This window comes from Eurytemora carolleeae, unplaced genomic scaffold (genome assembly GCF_000591075.1).
Source record: "Eurytemora carolleeae unplaced genomic scaffold, Eaff_2.0 scaffold1100, whole genome shotgun sequence".
NCBI classification, from domain to species: domain Eukaryota; kingdom Metazoa; phylum Arthropoda; class Copepoda; order Calanoida; family Temoridae; genus Eurytemora; species Eurytemora carolleeae.
Window position 1 is genome coordinate 49,049 of NW_019397047.1, and position 21,876 is coordinate 70,924.

At 33.1% G+C, this 21,876-nt stretch overlaps 1 protein-coding gene and 1 long non-coding RNA gene across 3 annotated transcripts in view; one reads left to right on the forward strand and one right to left on the reverse strand.

The window, feature by feature from the left end:
• Window positions 1–246: 246 nt before the first annotated feature.
• On the reverse strand, window positions 247–2,705 carry LOC111711398 (uncharacterized). 2 transcript variants are annotated; one of them, XR_002767245.1, is made up of 3 exons: window positions 2,480–2,705; window positions 1,329–2,060; window positions 247–844 (listed from the first exon to the last, which is right to left on the reverse strand). It is a non-coding gene; the product is annotated as an uncharacterized LOC111711398 (long non-coding RNA). The 2 variants fall into 2 exon arrangements; XR_002767244.1 differs by having other exon boundaries at window positions 247–1,435; window positions 1,973–2,060; window positions 2,480–2,698.
• Window positions 2,706–7,853: 5,148 nt separating this feature from the next.
• The window catches only part of LOC111711402 (1-phosphatidylinositol 3-phosphate 5-kinase), a 31,189-nt gene continuing 17,166 nt past the window's right edge, over window positions 7,854–21,876 (forward strand). Inside the window, exons 1-22 of the mRNA XM_023485749.1 lie at window positions 7,854–8,118; window positions 8,597–8,651; window positions 9,184–9,228; window positions 9,821–9,888; window positions 10,210–10,255; window positions 11,100–11,206; window positions 12,222–12,330; window positions 12,701–12,792; window positions 13,174–13,222; window positions 14,446–14,503; window positions 15,335–15,404; window positions 16,080–16,151; window positions 16,633–16,696; window positions 16,927–16,995; window positions 17,429–17,511; window positions 18,191–18,276; window positions 18,715–18,788; window positions 19,882–19,991; window positions 20,262–20,340; window positions 20,636–20,778; window positions 20,888–21,016; window positions 21,689–21,782. Coding sequence (XP_023341517.1) covers window positions 8,039–8,118; window positions 8,597–8,651; window positions 9,184–9,228; window positions 9,821–9,888; window positions 10,210–10,255; window positions 11,100–11,206; window positions 12,222–12,330; window positions 12,701–12,792; window positions 13,174–13,222; window positions 14,446–14,503; window positions 15,335–15,404; window positions 16,080–16,151; window positions 16,633–16,696; window positions 16,927–16,995; window positions 17,429–17,511; window positions 18,191–18,276; window positions 18,715–18,788; window positions 19,882–19,991; window positions 20,262–20,340; window positions 20,636–20,778; window positions 20,888–21,016; window positions 21,689–21,782 — 1,782 coding nt within the window. The 5' untranslated portion in view covers window positions 7,854–8,038. The remainder of the gene's footprint in view (window positions 8,119–8,596; window positions 8,652–9,183; window positions 9,229–9,820; window positions 9,889–10,209; window positions 10,256–11,099; window positions 11,207–12,221; window positions 12,331–12,700; window positions 12,793–13,173; window positions 13,223–14,445; window positions 14,504–15,334; window positions 15,405–16,079; window positions 16,152–16,632; window positions 16,697–16,926; window positions 16,996–17,428; window positions 17,512–18,190; window positions 18,277–18,714; window positions 18,789–19,881; window positions 19,992–20,261; window positions 20,341–20,635; window positions 20,779–20,887; window positions 21,017–21,688; window positions 21,783–21,876) is intronic.

The window sequence follows — 21,876 nt, forward strand, 5'->3', positions numbered from 1 at the left end:
GGGTGACGGCTTGTTCAAGGAAGGGTATTTAAACCATTTTATTTCCTGCTATTACTATAGATCTTGTAGTAATTAATGCTACGTAAATCATGCTAATTTTTGCTGTTAAGAGTCTGCAAGTAGTTTTCAGTTTATTTTTAGAGTTATAAATAAAAGTGTATTTCATGTAAATACATATTTAACAGTAAGTATATATTATATGAATCATAAATTAATCAATCATTGTGATGAGCTTTTTTACAGCAGTTCGAGAGAAAAAACTACATTATATATTAAGGGTAGCGTTCTTTTGTGAAATCTGACTGTGAGATACTACATACACAATGTGTGTTATCTCTTATTAGAAAAGGCTACAATTAACAGTGTGCATGCTTTCACATAAACATACACGGGAGCGACTTTCCATTTTTACATTAAAGTAATTTAATGTAAGCTTCATAACGAGGAACATTACACGTTCTTCGTTTATATTGAGGCTACATTTTACGCGAAAATATGTCAATTCGTTTATATTGGGGCTTCATAAGCAAGCGAAAGAAGGAACACAATAATTAAGAAGTATTCGAAGGAAAATGATAATTGAGAAAAATAATAAATGCGAACATTGATGGTTCGTCTTAATAATATTGAGGCTTCATTAGCATGGTGTCCGAAGGGACTAAATATTTAAAAAATATACTAATTACGAACATTGATGGTTCGTTAGTATCTTTTAAGCCAAGAAGCAATTATGTTAGCTCATTGTATTGAGCTACAAATTTGAGATAACGTTGTAGCGTAGTTGTCCTATCTTCTTGAGACGTCCTGGGTCTGTCGGTTCAGGAGGCGTTACAGTTTCATCAGACTGAATCAATAAAAAGATAATTAGTTTATTTTTAAATACAATTCAGATTGAGAAGGGAAATTCAGTTTTTGGCTCAAGTCCTATTTATAGTTTACGGATCATTCTCCGAAAAATTTCAATAAAGATTTACTGATTAAAACACGTTATTTCAGATTATTTATTTATAGGGACAGAATTTCAGTAGTAAACTTTTATATCCGAGATATCCAATTAAGGAAAATAGATAAAAAGTTAAATTTTTTTAATTTATACGATTAACATTGTAGACTTCAAGTTGAAATCACTTTCCGTCCACAATTTAGAATCTTAAAAATTCTAAAATTCTATTAGATATCGTGTACATTCGTTTCGGTTCAAAAGTTTCAACCTTTACAGTCCAAAATGTTCCGTGTGCACACCCCTGCTCTCTGTATAAAAAAAAGATTTAGACTTCATTAGTGTTGTAAGGGATCTTCACGGGAACTTATGGAAATATATTTTTTACCGTTATTTTTCGCCGAGAAGTACCGATATGGGGTCCCCCAGTTCCTCTGAGGTTCGACAGATTCAAGGATATTCTCGCTCTCATTCATCTTCTCGGGTTCGGTTTAACTAGATAAAGAGAAGACTGTTTAGAAAGGGAAAACAAGAAAAAAAGAATTCTTTCGTTTTCCTTTAACAGCAAGGCCGTCGTGATTATGACTGAGCGTGTGGGTTGGGTTCAATTCTCATAATTTCAGATATCATTGGAATTCTAGAAAGTAGTTTAATTATCATTGGAAATCAAGAATATAGTTTAAACATTGAGATATTTAAGTGATATCTTTGATTTTAATAATCTAATTTCTCGAGATTCTATTGAGAAGTATGTACATCAGATTTTGAGCATATTTTAGAAACTAAAAACTAAAAACTTGTTCCTCAAATTTACGTTGAAAGGCCTTTCGGTTTTGAGCACGATTGTTAAAACTTGGCACTTTGCTGCTTAGAAGATAGATTAGATACAATTCATTCTGTTAAACCTTTACAGTCCGGTGTGGTCCGTGTGCCCGTCCTCGGTTTCTGTGCAAAAAAGAAAATATATGATCCAGTGAGGGTGACTACAGCTGCCAGTTTTCCACAGAACTTTTTTAAAAAATCTTTTTCTACCATTAGTTGTCAGTTGTGGGGTGTAGATCCGGGATCGCCAGGCCAGAGATTCGTCTGGCTGTCAGCTGGGACCCAGTTTTCGGTTTAACTGAGTATAAAGAAAAACTTTGAAATTTTTTTTGCAATTTTAGTCGTATATTTTTCGGTTTAACTAAGTATAAAGAGAAACTTTGAAATTTTTTTGCAATTTTAGTCGTATATTTTAGGGTTCTTAACGAAATTTTTAATTACATATACTTGTTATTGCATCGCTTTAAGTTTTTAATTTCACAGACGTGATATTACAGATTTAGTTTTTGATAGTGAAGGATTACACTTTTAGATCGATTTTCATTAAGGCAGAAATTAGAGATACTTGACATATTATTAAAAAGAACTTACGTTAATTTTTTTGAAAGTGAAAAGTTTTAAATAGGGTTTTTCGACGACGATGGTGAGATAAGATTAAAGAGTTAACGTCTTCGATTCTTCTACGGGCTCATATAAGTTTTATTTAATCTTTTTTACCGTTATTCCTTCCGTTGTGGGATTTTCTGTCTCATACAGCTACCGTGCACAGGTTCAGTTGGTTCCTCGTCAAACTATTTAAAAAGTATAAGAGAAATTGGGATATATGTGTAATTATCTAAGAATATTTAAAAGCCAGATGATAGAAAAGAATTATTTTCTTTTTCCTTGTCAATTTTTAATTGATTTTTTTTCATTCTTACAAAGCATAAATGGCGGAAGTGCCATATTTTAACAATAAATGAAGAATAATAAAGTATATATATACTCATCCATAGTTTTTCAAAAAACCAGAAATTAAACTAGAAATTTAGATAAGAATTTGAAGAAAAGTGTTTTCCTTTTCTGTCTTTCCAGGAAATTTTTTTTTTTTTTTTTTTTTTAAATTCCTTTCAAAATTTATGGTAAATAACATTTACAAGCATTAAGTAAATGTAGTTATTTGATGTACTTACCAAAAAAACCATGATAATCGAAAAACGTAGAATTTTCCGGAAGAAAAATTCTTCTTATAGCCTTATTAAATTTTTAAAATTATTCATTCTTCTTGAAATATCTGATTAGTCTCGAAGATACAGGGTGTCCCACGAAACATGACATTTGATAAATAGTTATTTTTAGTTAAACAAATCTTTTGCTTAATTATATTTTACTTTGAAATCAATTTTAATATAACGTGTCTCCCTTAAAAATCAAGATAAATCAAGATGAATCAAGGTAAATCAAAATAAATCAAGGTAAATCAAGATAAATCTATTTAAATCAAAGAGCTATATAAATCAATCTAAATTCAAGCTAAATCAAGAAACTAAAATTTTAACTTTTAGCTTGGTAACTAACCACCACTACCCTAGGATGATCATTTTAGGTATTATATCCAATAGTTCAAAGAAGGTTTTTTTGGGAGAATTTTTCTTGCCTGGTTCATTGGATCCATAATTTACCAGATTCTTAATTCAAAATAGAACTGGGATGTATATGTAAAGCAGTAACCCGTCCATAGGCTGATGATGAAAGATTCTTCTAAGGCCTTCTACGAAAGTAGAACCTAACCAGTTCAAAATTATTACCAGACTAAGGGAACTGGCTTGCAGTGCATTGTTGTGGAAAAAGTGGACCAGAATTGGAAAGTCTCAATCAAAATCCTTAAGTCAGTAGATCAATTCACACTTTTATTAGGAGAATTAACATGGTAGAAAATATGTGTGTATTTTCTGAAAGGATTATGCTGGAGAGGAACTGATGGTAAATCAAATTTGATCCAGCTTTTTCAATCAAAGTCGAGGAAAATCAAGATAAATCAACATAAATCAACATGAATCAACATAAATCAACATAAATCAACATAAATCAAGATAGGGAACTAATTTCAAATAAACCAGAATTGTGCTGGAGAGGAATTAAAGATGAATCAACCTTAATACAATCTAATCAAGCTAAATCAAGCTAAATATGGCTTAATATAGCTGAATATAGCTAATTGTGACTGAATATGTCTAAATACAGCTAGATATAGCTAAATATAGCTAAATATAGATAAATCAAGATAAATCAAGATAAATCAAGATAAATCAAGATAAATCAAGATCAATCAAGATGAATCAAGATGAATCAAGATGAATCAAGATAAATCAAGGTAAATCAAAATAAATCAAGGTAAATCAAGGTAAATCAAGGTAAGTTAAGTAAATCAAAATAAATTAAGATAAATTAAGATAAATCTATTTAAATCAAAGAGCTATATAAATCAATCTAAATTCAAGCTAAACCAAGAAACTAAAATTTTAACTTTTAGCTTGGTAACTAACCACCACTACCCTAGGATGATCGTTTTAGGTATTATATCCAATAGTTCAAAGAAGGTTTTTTTGGGAGAATTTTTCTTGCCTGGTTCATTGGATTTATAATTTACCAGATTCTTAATTAAAAATAGAACTGGGATGTATATGTATAGCAGTAACCCGTCCATAGGCTGATGATGAAAGATTCTTCTAAGGCGTTCTACGAAAGTAGAACCTAACCATTTCAATATTTTTATTGATCTTAGGTATCAAACAACTGAACAAATAATGGAAAAAAACATTCTGAACTATTCATCAACTGTCATGTTTCGTGGGACACCCTGTAAGATGTGGGACACCCTGTAGATGGAAATGTTTCTAAACAGTTATCAATATTTTCATAGGATTGACCCAAGTAACAATTTTGCGGAAATTTCCAGGAATCTTTCCTGGGAATCCGAGGAAATTCCCAGGAATCTTTCACAGAAAAATCCGGTGAAAATGTCGACAGCTTTTCCCAGGAATTTCTCGTAACCCGTTCCGAGGAACCAGGTCCGAGGAATTTCTTGTAACAACCCATTCCGAGGAAATTCTCGTAACTCTATCCAAGGAACTTCTTGTAACCAATTCTAGGGAATTTCTTGTTACCAATTCTTCAGAAAAACCAGAGAAAATTTGTAGCGAAAAGGTCTTTAGAACCAATTTCTGGGAATTTCCCTGGAACTATTTCCAAGATTTTCTCAAGAGTTCCTCAGGAATATCTTGAAATATTCACTAACAAAAGTAGTGAATAACTTAACAAATATATTGCCCCTCCAACTTTTTAGTCTTAAGTCAACTTCTTAAGTCAATGTTATAGTCGTTTTTGATCTTACTGAAGTTGTCATGTATTTTGTTTATTCAGACAAGTGAATTGTCAAGAAAAAATAAAAAAAAAATTTAAAATGTTTTAAATATTTTTTTAAAAGAGGGTTCTGAAGTAAATTATCATTTTTTATCAAGAAGGATGCAAAGAAAAAAAGATTTAGTTTGAGCAGTGCATAAAAGAAGAGAACCTCAGAGACACCTATTGGTGAAAAACGGAACTTGAAAATTCTGTGAGGAAGTCCTGAGAATTTCTCAGGAATTTCCGGAGAAATATTTCTGAGAAATTCTTAGGAATTTCTTGAGAAAAATTCCTGAGAAATTCTCAGGAATTTCTCGAAACTTATTCTCTTATCTAATTCTCGAAAAATCCGTAAACTTGGTGACCAAGTTTTAAGAACTTCTCAGGAATTTCTGGAGAAGCATTCCGGAGAATTTCTCAGGAATTTCTTGGTGTGAAATTCCGGAGAAATTCCCAGGAATTTCTCGAAACTAATTCTCTTAATAAATTCCCCGAAAAATCCGTAAACATGGTGACAAGTCCTAAGAATTTCTCAGGAATTTCCAGAGAATAATTCTGGAAAAATTCTGAGGAATTTCGTGGGGAAAAATTCTGGAGAATTTCTCAGGAATTTCTCGAAACTGAGTCTCAAAACTGTGATCCCACAAAAATCTCTCATCTTGGGGACCAATTTCCGTTTTCCGTTTCCGGTTTCCGTTTTTTCGGAAAAAAATTTCCATTTTGGAAATTGAGTGATCCGGAAATTTGTTGCGTCAACCGGAATTCCGGGATGATTCCGGTATAAATGGAAACCGGAAATTTTCCGGTTTACGTCACGTAAACCGGAAAAATTTCCGTTTTACGGATCAGAAACCGTAAAATTTCCAGTTTCCATTTGGTAAACCGGAAAAATTTCCGGTTTCCATTCCGTAAACCAGAAATTTTTACGGTTTACGTAACGTAAACTGGAAAATTTCCATTCCGTAAACCGGAACTTAAAGAATTTTTCTTATTTTAATTAAATTCATATTTACAAAGTTTGAAAATTTGAAGAAAAAAATTGAGGATCATTGCCCCCCCCCCCCATTTCTACCGTCCGGCATCCATCCATATATTGTTAGTGTTACTAACTGGTGTTGTATTTACATATGTAAGACTTTAATGTAATTCTGGTACCAAATGTTCCGGAAACCGGAAATTTCCGGAACGATTTTCCGGAAAATTTCCGGAACGATATTCCGGAACGTCCCGGAAATTTCCGGAACGTTCCGGAATTCCGTAATGATCCGTAATTCCGGAACAACATTCCGTAAATTTCCGTTTTACGGAAAAACAATCGTTCCGGAAATCATTCCGGAATTCTGGTTTTCCGGAACCTTTTCCATAATGGAAATGGAAAAAATCCTAGGACCAATTCTAGGGAATTTCTGGAGAATTTTCAAGGAATCAGTTACAGGAAATGATTCTCGAGAAATTCCTCGGAAATTCCTGAAAGAAAGTCACCACGGTTGGAGAATCTGGGGGAATTCCTCACTTTTGTTACTTGGGGATAAATATTGTATTATTTTCTAGAATCAATTCTGAGTTGAAGCATTTTTCGAAATGTCTTCTTTAAACAAATTATATATAATGATATCAAATCTATATTTACACTAAAGGCAGTATTGATTAATGCTTTTTTAATGAAACTTTTTTAGTTATAGGAAAAAGTGAGATTTTTAAGTATTTTTTTTCTATACCATGTATTTATACTTAAATGGAATGCCTGCGTAATTTCAAATGACCCTCCATTTATGGAATGGCATGTCCGATGTACCTTTGAAACCTTCATTTCTACATCGTTTCTGAAGCAAGAAATGCGCGAGTCACTTTTGTAGAGAAACCACAAATAAAAATATTCAGTTTTCAAAATGGGAAACATGGATGTTTAATGCAATACTTGATCAGACAAAGCTTTGAAGGATAAATTGTTGTGAATCAGAATATGCAATGCAACGCAATATAGAATGTAGATTGCCTGAGGAAGGGAAATGCAAGTAGATGTAATATTAAAAGAGCCCCCCCCCCCATTTTTAATTAAGTGCCACTGCTATTGTTATCGTTATATTTAACACTAAAACATTCAAGTCCAAATAGGGGAAAAAAAGGACTCGAGTTCGCGTAGTGCCCTCCCTCTATATCAATTCATTTATGGCCCATGTGCATGTCAAAATTGTGATGGAATTTGTCAAAATAAATTCTAGTAGGAGCGATTTAGAGTAGTCCCATTGATATGGCACCTTAGATTGATTTGTTGATTATCGTATACTGAAATTTAAAAACAATCGCGGCAATTGTCAAATAGTGCGCATTCTTTTATTTTATAAGAGTGTAGACTTTAGAGACATTATTAAGCAGAGTTTTTATCATAATGTAATGACAATAGCCATGAGTACTTGTATATTTTGCCTCTAAGATAGTTTTTTGGGTCTGTCCTATTGAACGATTTTTGGACCCCCGCCTCCCCCCCTCACATCAATTTTGTACATGACCATTTATTTTTCAGCAAATTTATTATTATTTATTTTTTTGTTATTTAGGGTTAGGTTAGGTTAAGACACTTTCTGGGCCGAGCGCTGCGGCTAGGATGGGCTAGGGGGCCGAGCGCTGCGATTGGCATTTTTTCTCCACTTTAGTTTAGTGCCATGGCCAAAGTATCCTAGCCTCGCTTTCCGTCGGATCGCGCCGTCGCGAATTAGTTATTTTCGATCATGATTAGGTTTTGGAGTTATGTTTATACATTTTAATGGATTCAAATTTTTAAAATGTCATATTTTTTGCCGAAGCTTCAATTTATACAGTAGATATATGGATGTCCTTGTAACACTATTTGTAAAGTTGAGGTTGAAAATGCGCTGAAAAAAGTTTTGCGAAATGGAACCTAGAAATAGTCAGTATGTTCTCTCCAAGCTCACCAACCTTCTCTCTAGCAATGAGAATGAGAATGTATTTAGGTAAGTGTACTGCGTCCTTAAGTCATGTTAGTAATTCCGTAGAGAACGATTTCTGGACCGCCCCACTTGGTAGTTTTAATATGTACAGAGGTACGTGTACTGTGTTATCAAGGAAGATTACTGTGTAGTTAGGTATGTGTACTGTGTACTAGACAGGTGCATTGTATTCTCAGGTAGGTGTATTCAGTATTGTGCACTCAGGTATGTTTATTGTCTACTCAGGTATGTGTATTGTGTGCAAAAGTAGATGGTAGGTAGGTATGTTGTGTTTTCAGGTAGGCTTACTGTTTACTCAGGTAGGTGTATTGTGTACTCAGGTAGGTGTACTGTTTACTCAGGTAGGTGTATTGTGTTCTCAGGTAGGTGAGTTGCAGATACACAGGTAGTTGTACTATATATTGAGACAAGTGTACTTTGTTTTATTATGTGAACTGTGTACTTTACTTAGCTGGTTTGATGAAAAATATGATTTGTTCAGACAGTACTGGATGCCTGATGATATTACTGTGGAGTGTTATGATTGTACGTCAAAAGTAAGTTTGTTTTCATATTGAAGAAAAAAATGATCATTTTAAGATATGCTGTTTTCGGTCATTTTATAAAAGATTTTATTTATAATTCAATGCATTTTAATACGAGTTGGAAAAATAAATTAAAATATATAAGTATATATAATATGAAAATTATGAAAATGTAATCTAATGTTATGTAAACCCGTTGAAATCTTCAAATATATTAGCAAAGAATAAATATCTAGATCTTTAAAAAAAATTAATTTCTTCTCCAGGTAAATTTGATAGTCAATGCAAAAATCGCTAAATCAATGTAGAAATCACATGAGCGTTGCAGAAATCGCTTAATCAATAAAGAAACCTTTTAATCATTTATAGATTATGCTGAATCAATGCAAAAATCGCATTAGGAATGCAGAAAACGCTTGACCAATACAGACAACGCTTAATCATAAACAGAATTCGCACAATCAATACAATAAACGCTTAATCAATGTAGATTGCAGAAATTATTTCTTGACAAATTTCAGAGTTGGAAAATATTTTTTTTTAGTTCACTTCGTTTCGGCGGCGACACCATTGTAGGGTTTGTGGACAGGTAACAGCATATTTGATACTAATTGAGATTATTTTATTCTTTTATGATGAACGCTTTTGATTGTGAGGTCATCTGATACTTAATTAATGAAATGCTTTTGATTAAGAAAGTTCTGAGACCGAATTTTTCAAGATTTAAGCCGTGGCGCTTAAATAAAACCGTTTTTTGAGGAATGGAGACGCGGCTTAAATTCATTAAATTCGGACACTGGTTATTAAATAATAAAAATGATTTTGCTAATGATAATTTTCATCCTTAACACATACTATTCCTCTAGAAAAAAAACTGAATTTAACCTTCGGATTGACATATCTTAATAGTCTAAGGTCGCCTTTACAGTATAATTCTTTGTGGGTAACCCTTTACATTAAAGAGAATACAGAACAATACTTATCTACTTTAATTTTTATTTCTATCAAGCTTTTTTCAAATTGCAAGTTTACTTGTAAACAAAAAGAAGTTTTTAATTGACAACTGTTCTTTGTTTCCATGTTTATGTGTATCCATGCTGCTTGATAGCTTTGATGGAATCAAAAATTGAATTTAAATTTTTTTATTTTATTGCTCATATTTTCTATTTGGTAATTTCTAGGTATTCTGCAGCAAGTGCTGTAACAGTTACATTTCTGGTAAACAGATTGGTTACAACGGAAACCTTAGGTTATTAAATTATGATAAATATTCAATTTTTATTAGTAAATCTTTCTACAGTGTGACCCAGTAAACTGTGGAAAAAAAGATTATATTTAAGTAATTTTATGTGTATTTTATGTTGTTATCAAATCATCTTATTAAGTGTATTGGGTCTGTTTACACTGCACAAGTTCTGTGTTTTAGGATTCTTTGGTCTATTCCAAATCATAACTTGAGTCGTCTTCCTATTTTACAGTTTGATGGATACCTCTGCCCATGTTATCATTAGAATAATTTATAAATATCAATTTTTAATTCTTTGAAATGAAGTTAGTATAATTAATTTAGGGTTTGTACTTTCTGTTATGGGTTCTACCAAAACTTTGTGGAACAGGTAAATAATTAAATATTTTTTTTAGTTTTTTGACCGTTGGTATATTTGTATACAAATGTTGTTTATATTTTACTGTTTTTTTTTGCACTGGGCTCGGCACCAATTACTTTTTACTTTCAAGGAGTCTCTAAAGAGTGGGATATTTTTTAAAATGTCATATTTTTTGCCGAAGCTTCAATTTATACAGTAGATATATGAATGTCCTTGTATCACTATTTGTAACGTTGAGGTTGAAAATGCGCTGACAAAAATTTTGCGAAATGGAACCTAGAAATAGTCAGTATGTTCTCTCCAAGCTCACCAAAGTGAGATAATTGTCGGGAACGCTGTTAAAAAACGACGATATTGTTTGCATCTTGGACTAGTATTTAACTATATATACCTACTGCCTAAGGACGAGTATTTAACTATATATACCTACTGCCTATGGACGAGTATTTAACTATATATGTCTACTGCCTAAGGACGTGTATTTAACTATATATACCTACTGCCTATGGACGAGTATTTAACTATATATACCTACTGCCTAAGGACGAGTATTTAACGCTATATGTCTCCTGCCTGATGACGAGTATTAAACTATATGTCACCAACCTAAGAACTAGTATTTAACTCTATATGTCTCCTGCCTAAGGACGAGTATTTAACTCTATATGCCTACTGCCTCACGAAGTGTATTTAACTCTATTTTCCTATTGTTTAAGGATGAGTATTTAACTCTATATCCCTTCTCCCTAAGGACGAGTATTTAAATCTATATGTGCACTGCTTAAGGACGAGTATTCAGCTTTATATGTAAACTACCTAGGAATAAGTATTTAGCCCTATGCCTGCTGCCTAGGGACGAGTGCCTGCTGCGGATGGTACCCTGAGCGTGGCGTATCATGGAAACCGAAGACGATCAATTGACGATGTTGCTGCTCAGCTGTCACACTCCCCTAACTTTGGGTAAATTATTTATTTTAAGATTTGTTCAAATAATTTTTATATTATTTCTTCTCTTCAATAAAAAAAATGTTATCAGCGTGGGTACAGGAATTTGTTAGGGGTGAGCCAACTCATATTTTTCTCTCCCTTTTCCGTTGCTCCCTCCTAATTATTTTTAGAGGGGTAGAAATTGTCATGGCTGAGCCGTTGCTTTATGGCTCTCCGCTGTATCCTCCCTTGAAGTTGAACAATAATTCCTGGGCCACTAATTTTTTAATCCATTTATCTGTGAAATCTAATGTTATAAACCTTAGATATTTTAAACTATGATCAGGTCGTCAAAGGTTTTTAGGTTTTCCATCAGGTTGCAAAGAAAAGGGATTGGGAAAAATAGACTTTGAGGGGAATCATCTGTTCCTTCAGGCTAAATCTAGTATTCGGATACATTTTTATGCCAAATGTGTGTGTGTGGCAGACANGGATCAGAATACTTTAAATGAACAGTAAGAACATCTATGAGCAGTAAGAGAAGCAAAGTTGTCTTCCTAATTAAAAAAAAATTAGGAATATGAGTATTTGAAATTAGTGAACAATCCCTTTAAATATTTAGAAAATCTACGGGAAAGGTTAGAAAACAGTCCCTTTAAATATTTAGAAAATCTACGAGGAAGGTTAGAAAACAATCCCTTTAAATATTTAGAAAATCTACGAGAAAGGTTAGAAAACAATCCCTTTAAATATTTAGAAAATCTACGGGAAAGGTTAGAATACAATCCCTTTAAATATTTAGAAAATCTACGAGTAAGGTTAGAAAATCTACGAGAAAATTTAGAAAATCTACGAGGAAGGTTAGAAAACAATCCCTTTAAATGTTTAGAAAATCTACGAGGAAGGTTAGAAAACAATTCCTTTTAAAAATTTAGAAAATCTACGAGAAAGGTTAGAAAATCTACAAAAAAATTTAGAAAATCTACGAAAAAGGTATATTTAGAAAATCCACAAGGAAGGTTAGAAAACAATCTCTATACATATTTAGAAAATCTACGAGAAAGGTTAGTGCGTCTGTTGACCTGTACGGTAGTACAGGGGTGGATTCAGCTACTCTAGACGTTGTTAAGGAAACAAATGAAACAGTTATTCTCAAGGTTAGTTAAAAATGAATTTTTCCTTTTTTTGAACGAAATATTGTTCCAGGGTTTTTTATTTTCTTTAAAATCATTCTCTCCCCTTTCAACCCCCACCCCTACCAAATGTTCACAGAATGATTTTTCAGGGTCTTATTCGCTGAATTGTTGAAAAAAGCGAAGAATGAAACAACAAACGAAAATAAACAGTTTAAAACAAAACAAAAAAACAAAAATAGCTTGTCTAATTTAATTTGGATCTGATCAGTATGTTTTAATGGTTACCGTTGTAAATCAAGCATAGCCATCTTTGCATGGAAGTTCTTTTGAAATTACGTTTACAGTCGGCCTTTGACATTTTCTTAAAGCATGCACAATATACATTCTCCAGGATCCTGCTGCCCTTGCTCGACTCCTGGCTCGTATTCTTGAACCTGATGGAGGTCTTCATCTAGAGACTCATAGATACTACTTCAGATCTTATATGGCTGGCAATGTATTTCCAACTTGCAGTGTGATTAGGATCCGTTTAATCCGAAACAAGAGGCATCAACCAAAAACTGTAAGAAACTTTTTGCTCTTATACTCAAATCTCGCATTTTGAAAAAAGAGAAATTATTAAAAATTAAATCGTTCATCAAGTTTTAGCATGAAAATAAGCGAAAAAAAGAAAGTCTTCTTTTCTAAAAAAATCAGGAAATCTTAAAGAAGAAATTTTTATTGCCTGGATTCATTTTTTTTCAGGGCGGATCCATAATCCGAATCCGGGTCCAGATCCGCATCAAATGAAATGGATTTCAACTTGGATTAATATCTGCATATGATTATGATGGTAGGATTGTTAAAGTAATTTGCTGTCATTGTTCAGGATACGTTTCAAGGATGCAAGCTTGTGGATTGGTTGATAGACCAGGTGATATATTTATCATTTTTATTTAACATATCACATTGTTCATGTTTTGGAAGTGTGTTGATTGATCGATTGTTTGATTTAATTTTTATGTAATAATTTAAATCTTACACGATGGTTATTGATTGATTGGTTGACTGATTGATTGATCGATTGACTTGCTGATTGACTGACTGACTGACTGACTGACTGACTGACTGACTGACTGACTGACTGACTGACTGACTGACTGACTGACTGATAAATAATAATATGATAATCTTATGAGGAAAAAAATGTAATAATGGAAATTCTGAAACGAGATGAAATAATCTTGATGTATTCTTTAACGAAGGCCGCAGGCCTGAGTTAAAGAATGCATCAAAATTATTTCATCGAGTTTAAGAATACCATTATTACATTTTTATCCTCATAAGATTATTATTATATCATATTTGTGAGGTTCCATGGGCGCATACCCAAGAAATTGTATCAAAAAATAATTCTGGTGAAAACCGACTATTTCAAATTGGAAGAGTTCACATTATGAAAGGTTGCAAATAAGTTTTATGCTCTTGTTCTGACTACACTGTTTTTTATTTTTCTAATGTTAAAATGTTAAAAAAAAAACATTTTAGAAGTAAAAATTGGTTCTTAATTTGAAAGTAATGCATGTGTCGTATACATTCTTTCACGCTCTGACCGTGTAATAATTTCCATTCTTACACGGTCTGAGCGTTAAAGAATGAAAATTCTACACTTACATTGTAAGAATAAGCATTCTTAAACGCTAGGAAGCGAACAATATTAAAATTGTTACTCCTGAACCGTGTAATAATGGGAATTCTTACACGATAGGTTTACTGCTATGGAACCGAACAGATATGATATAATATATAATATTGATGTTTGATTAATTGATTGCTATTGATGTATGATTAATTGTTTGATTATATAGATTATGATTATTGGTGTTTTATCAATTGATTAATGTCGATGTATGCTTGATATTAATGTATGATTGATTGATTTATAGTGGTTGGTTGGTTGGTTGATTGATATTGTTGTATGGTTGATGGATAGATATTGACGTATGATTGATTGACTAATATTGTCAATCCTATTTATTTTATTTTGATGTAGGATTGATTGATTGATTGATCGATATTGATGTATGATTGATTGATGTTGGTATTTTTGATTAGTTGATTGATATTGATGTATGATTGATTGATTGATTATTTTAGGATAATCACACTTCCAGGTCCCAGGCTGTAGCTATTGGTCAGGCTTTGTTAACTGCAGGTTAGTTCACTATTATTTTGATCAGTTTTTATCAGTCTGTAGTCTATTGGCTGCTCTATCTAATCCGACTGTATTCCAGGTCTCCTGACTACTTTATCTAATCAGCCTGTATTTTAGAATTCCTGGCTGCTCTATCTAATCAGTTTGTATTGTAGGGTTCCTGACTGATCTATTTAATCAGCCTGTATTCTAGGGTACCTGACTACACTATCTAGTCAGCCTGTATTCCAGGGTTCCTGACAACTGTTTCTAATCAGCCTGTATTCTAGGGTTTCTGACTACAATACCTAATCAGCCTGTATTTCAGGGTATATGACTACTGTTTCTATCCAGTCTGTATTCTAGGGTTCCTGACTGCTGTATCTAATCAGCCTGTATTCTAGGGTTCCTGACTACTGTATCTTATCAGCCTGTATTCTAGGGTTTCTGACTGCAATATCTAATCAGCCTGTATTTTAGGGTTCCTGACTACTGTTCATAATCGGTCTGTATTCTAGGGCTCCTCACTGATGTATCTAATCAGCCTGTCTTCTAGGGTTCTTGACTAGTCTATCTAATCAGCCTGTATTCTAAGATTCCTGACAACTGTATCTTATCAGCCTGTAATCTAGGGTTTCTGACTACAATATCTAATCTCCCAGTATTCTAGGGTTCATGACTGTTGTATCTAATCAGTCTGTATTCTAGGGTTCCTGACTAATGTATCTTATCAGTTTGTCTTTTAGGGTTTCTGACTGCTCTATCTAATCAGCCTGTATTCTAGAGTACAGTATCAAATCGCCCTGTATTCTAGGGTTCCTGACTAATGTATCTTATCAGCCTGTATTTTAGGGTTCCTGACTGCTGTTTCTAATCAGCCTATATTTGTGGATGGTACTGAACTATATCAGCCGTGTGACAGGTAGAGAAAATATATGTATTCGTTAAATAAGTTTTTGCTTCCTTGATTTTTTTTTGACATTTGTGTTTGTGCCCCATTCCTCCATAACGAGAGTATTCGCGAAATATGAAAGGGGGTATAGGCTTACGTCGAAAATGTTCGAAAAATATTCGATTCTCTTTTGCATATTCTAAACTAATTTTTTTAACTATACATTCCTCTTAAATCTGCCTCATATTTACATTATTTGAAATCACCGCGCAAACCCCTTGTTAAATGTCTATCGAGATTATTGAGATTGAGATTTTCTTGATTTATTTTTGGAAATTAAATGAATTTCGGTTAAAGTTTCCCCCCAGAGCATCAAAAGTTAACTTACGGACGGTTTTCACGGAAATACATGTTTAAAAATTCTTTTCTTGGACAGTTTTAACCATAGATGTATGTTATGTTTCTAGGACGGTTATACCCGGAGATACATGTTTATACTAGGACGGTTATTCACGGAAAGACATGTTTATTCTAGGACGGTTATACCCGGATATACATGTTTATTCTAGAACGGTTATACCCGGAGATACATGTTTATACTAGGACGGGTATACCCGGAGATACATGTTTATTCTAGGACGGTTATACCCGGAGATACATGTTTATACTAGGACGGATATACCCGGAGATACCTGTTTATTCTAGGACGGTTATACCTGGAGACACTCCAGATTCCGAGACTCCGGAACAGGATATGGAGGAACCACTCTGGCTAAGGGAAACACTATTTACAAACTTTAAATCAACTAATCAAATTATCAAAAAATAAATTTATCAAATACACCAAAAATGAATTAACTAATCAGAGAATCAAAGAAACTATTTAGTTACATATAAAGCAAAATAAACTTTATTTTATTCAATCACAAGCTAACTTAAAACAATAAGAGAAGCAAAACTAAATCAAGAAACCAAAAATCTACCATCAAATCAAAAACAACAAAGAATCTTAAAGCTTTAGGGATTCAATAGGACTTTACTTAGCAGGCTTTTGTCGCCATTTTACATTGGGGGGAGGCGACCTTTTACAGTCAACATACAAAATGTATTCTCAAAATTAATATTCATGCTGAATCAAAACCAGTTTTTGTTGACGTCATTTGAGTCTATGGTTGTACCACGTGGGAACATATTCAGTTGGTAACGACGGCCATTTTGTTTTTACTTATGTTGTTAAATAGCTGGTGTTGGATTCCAGGGAGGTGGTGGCTTCTCCTTTCCAGATTGAGAAAAGAACCTCCAACTCGAGCTCACAGAGTAAGGTAGATCTAAAACCTGAGGTTTCAAAATTTAGTGTTGTGTCCAACGCTCAGTTTTAAACCCGATTTTAAATCGGCTGAGATCGGAATTTTTGTGTGGAGTATCGTTAATCTATAACGGTTGATCTCGATATTCTGTGCAGGCACTTTAAAATTTGAGGATCAATGCTTGATCTAGGGTCGGAATAAGATCGATATCTTTAAAGTTTTGACGATTGTATTTTATATTTTAGATGGAGAATCGACATCGAAGCGGCGGAAATCATTCATTGAAGGATTTTAAACCAAACCAGGGATTACAGGTATCCTTTTTTCATCTTCTTTATGGCATGGTTGTTGATTGCTTGTTTGTTAGTATGTTTGCTAGGTAATATATTTGCAATATTTTACACTGTGGGGGGGGGAAGGGGGGAGGGAGGAGCATTAGATAATATGTCCCTTATTCTGAATTCACTTCAGGGTTCTGAGCAGATATTATTATCTATGTAAATTGTTTATATGTTTATGTCAATATATATGCAATATTTGCAGCCTTCGTCTTATATGATTTGGACATTTTGTATGCACACAAACTCTGATTTTCTAAGCACTATATCTTTGCAACACAATGTCGTACACCTTAGATATTTCAAGTTATGAATTCGGTACGATCTAATATCAAAGGTTTAACTATCAGGTTGCAAAAATATGGGAATTAGAAAATTTAATTTTGTGGATAAAACTCAATTCATTTAGGTTGATATTTGTAACCTCAGAGAGAACTTTGCAGAACACGGAACTCTAGATACAGATACACTTGATCTAGATACAAGATACAGGTTAGTTTAGAATATAGATACAGATACATTTGATCTATATACAAGATACAGGTTAGTTTAGAATATAGATACAGATACACTTGATCTAGTTACATGATACAGATTAGTAAAGAATAGATACAGATATACTTGATCTAGATACAAGATACAAGTTAGTTAAGAATAGATACATTTACACTTGATCTAGATACAAGATACAGGTTAGGAAAGAATAGATACAGATAAACTTGATCTAGATACAAGATACAGGTTAGTTAAGAATAGATACAGATATACTTGATCTAGATACAAGATTCAGGTTAGTGAAGAATAGATACAGATACACTTGATCTAGATATAAGATACAGGTTAGTATGTAATAGATACAGATATACTTGATCTAGATACAAGATACAGGTTAGTAAAGAATAGATAAAGATACACTTGATCTAGATACAAGATGATTTCGTTTAGAATTTAGATAAAGATAAAGATACACTTGATCTAAATTCAAGATACCTTAGGTTAGTTTAGAAAATATAGATACAGATACACTTCATCTAATATTTAAAAAACTAATTCTTCCCTTATTATTGGAAATACAGGAATCTTGAGATAACTCCTGTTTTTAGTTGTAGCTGGTACCTTTTTTCTATTTATAATTTTTCTAGCAACTGTACCTGCAGATATATTGTTGTAGGGAGCATGAAGAGGTTTACCTGGACCGTGTATCTGCCGGATACAATCTTACTCCAGCCTGGAGATCCATCCTTCAAGATCTAGCAGGAACATTCATTCATTTATTTATTTATTCATTCATTTATTCATTTATTCATTTATTCATTTATTCATTTATTCATTTATTCATGTATTCATTCATTCGTTTATTCATTTATTCATTTATTCATGTATTCATTTATTCGTTTATTCATTTATTCATTTATTCATTTATTCATTTATTCATTTATTCATTCATTCATTTATTTATTTATTCATTTATTCGGTTATTCATTTATTCATTTATTCATTTATTCATTTATTCATTTATTCATTTATTCATTTATTCATTTATTCATTTATTCATTTATTCATTTATTCATTCATTCATTTATTCATTCATTTATTCATTTATTCATTTATTCATTTATTCATTTATTCATTTATTCATATTCTTTCGTTCATTTATTCACCATTACGGTAAAAATTATGAATATTTTGATATAGATGAGACAATAAGAACAGTTACTCCAGATCTGAGAAAGAATTCTGATGATATGGATATTAGATGCTATGTTAAGGTACTAGGATTTAAGGTTGTTCGAGTCCAGTTTTGTTTAGTAATTTTAGCTGATGAATGTTACTTAAACTTTAAGTATTAATGTAAAGACTGTTTTCCAATCATGATACGGTTTAGGTCAAGTGAGTAGCAATAGGAAACTGGAAACATAGTAGACTGATTCCCAATTATTATACTGTTCAGTTCAAATGTGTAGCAGGAGGAAACAGGAACCACAGTAGACTGATTCCCAATTATTATACTGTTCAGGTCAAATGTGTAGCAGGAGGAAACTGGAACCACAGTAGACTGATTCCCAATTACAATACTGTTCAGGTCACATGTGTAGCAGGAGGAAACAGGAAACATAGTAGACTGATTCCCAAGTATAATACTGTTCAGGTCAAATGTGTAGCAGGAGGAAACAGGAAACATAGTAGACTGATTCCCAAGTATAATACTGTTTAGGTCAAGTGTGTAGCAAGAGAAACAGGAAACAAAGTTAACTGATTCCCAATTACAATGCTGTTCAGGTCAAGTGTGTAGAAGGAGGAAACAGGAACCACAGTAGACTGATTCCCAATTACAAAACTGTTCAGGTCAAGTGTGTAGCAAGAGAAACAAGAACTGCAGTAGACTGATTCCCAATTATATACTGTTCAGGTCAAGTGTATAGCAAGAGAAACAGGAACTACAGTAGACTGACTCCCAATTATAATACTGTTCATGTCAAATGTGTTGCAGGAGGAAACTGAAACCACATTAGATTATTCCCAATTATAATACTGTTCAGGTCATGTGTGTAGCAGGAGGAAAAAGGAAACATTGTAGACAGATTCCCAATTATAATACTGTTCAGGTCATGTGTGTAGCAGGAGGAAAAAGGAAACATTGTAGACAGATTCCTAATTATAATACTGTTCAGGTCAAATGTGTAGCAGGAGGAAACAGGAAACATAGCAGATTGATTTCCAATTATAATACTGTTCAGGTCAAATGTGTAACATAGTAGACAGATTCCTAAATACTATACTGTTCAGGTCAAATGTATAGGAGGAGATAACAGCAAAAACAGTAGACTGATTCCCAATTTTCCCAAATTACATATTATTCAGGTCAAGTGTGTAGCAGGAGGAAACAGGAAGCACAGTAGACTGATTCCAGGGGAAGTTTGTAGTTTAAAACTAACCCATCGAAAAATGGCTACTCAGTTGGATAAACCAAGGTATTTTTTAGGATTTATTTCCTGATAATTGTAAAGGTTATACAATGTACAACAGTTTAAGCTAGAAAAATCAGAAGACGGTTTTTTTTGCTGTACATAAATCACATCTTTGTTTGTCTTAAATATATGTTTTTTAATTAGAGATTTGGTTTAGATTTTTAAATCATGGATAGGCAATAGGCATTCTCTTTCTTAGTTTGTTCATCTTAATACTTTTTTGGTCAGAGGTTGTTTCAAAGTTACTAATACAAAATGCTCTATTTTTTCAAGGATTGCTCTGGTGGCCAATAGTATTGTGTATCAGAGAGATGAGAACAGGATGATGGCCTTAGATACACTAACACTTCAGGTACATAACCAATCAATCAATCAATTCATCAAAATGACAAACTTTCTGTTTTCGGATTTGTAGCCAAAGGAAAACTTAAGTAAAGGGCCTCTCACAATTGCCTGTTTTATCGGTCTTTTCTGTCTTTCCTGTTAATTCGTCTTGCGAGTCTTGTGCGTCTTGCTCGTCTTGCGAGTCTTGCTCGTCTTGTCCACCTTGCCAGCCTTGTCCACCTTGCCAGTCTTGTCTGTCAGTATTATGGTTTGATTTGATTTGATCCTCTTATTTCTGTTTAAATATCTGAGTTTATATTCAGGAGGAAGAGTATATAAAGAACATGACCATGAAGCTCCTCCAGTCCAAACCCAATATAGTCCTCGTGGAAAAAACAGCCTCAAGGCTGGCTCAGGATATTTTTCTCAGAGAAGGGGTCAGTTTAGCTCTTAATGTTAAATTCAGGTAAACATTTGTTACACTCTTTCTTTTCCTTTTCAGTGCAGAAAGGCAATCATTGTTAAATAACTGAACCATTTTCTGAGCAGACTAAATAGATTTGATGATGATGCAGGGTACTTGAGAGACTAGAACGTTTGACCGGCGGGAAGATTATCACTTCTATTGACTCTATGATGACCGCACCGGTCATGGGAACCTGCCAATCATTCTACGTAGAAAATCCGCCAGAGGAACAAGAAAGGTACATAGATTAATATTTAATTACATGTAGAGACATTTTTCTCCCGCAACTTCCTTTGATTTTTCAATCATACTGCAATATGCAATTATATCAATGAAGACGACTTTTCTGTTTATGGGCTTTGATTTCTAACAAGCCTTCTTCCAATTACAAGTTTACAAGTAAACATTAAAATAATCTTTTCTTTTACAGCTTTTCTTTGTTTCCATGTTTATGCGTGTGTATCGAATACCCATGTTGTTTAAAAGTTTGATATAAATATAAATTGAAATAGAAAGTCCGCTTCATTGTATTGATATACACGACAATGACGGTATATGTTTATTGTCTATGTATGATGTTTGATAAATATGGTTAAAATTGTGTTTCTTCCAGGGTTCCATTTGTTGAAGGTGGTCTTAGTTTCAATATGATTCCTAACATTTCAAATAATATGTTTTAAATCCAAACTTTTTCTCTAAATTATAAGGTGGACTGACCTTAATAATAATTGTTATCACTAAAACCTGGGGGGACTGTCAGTCAACCCTAGGCGTGTTTGAAATGCGTATCGCGGGGTACTGTACTGGTGAGGTCGACTGGGGGACAGAATACCCCCAGCGGTTCCCTTTAATTAATTAATTAATTAATTAATAAATAAACATAAACAATATAAAAATGTTTATTATTAAGGCGAAGCTTACTTGTATTTGATGGTTGTTCCCCTGAACTAGGCGGAACTATTATACTCCAGGGGGAAAATCGGTCAATTTTAGTCAAACTCAAGGTATTTTCCATATTTGAACTTTATTCCCCTGAATTATTATACTCCAGGGGGAAAATCGGTCAATTTTAGTCAAACTCAAGGTATTTTACATATT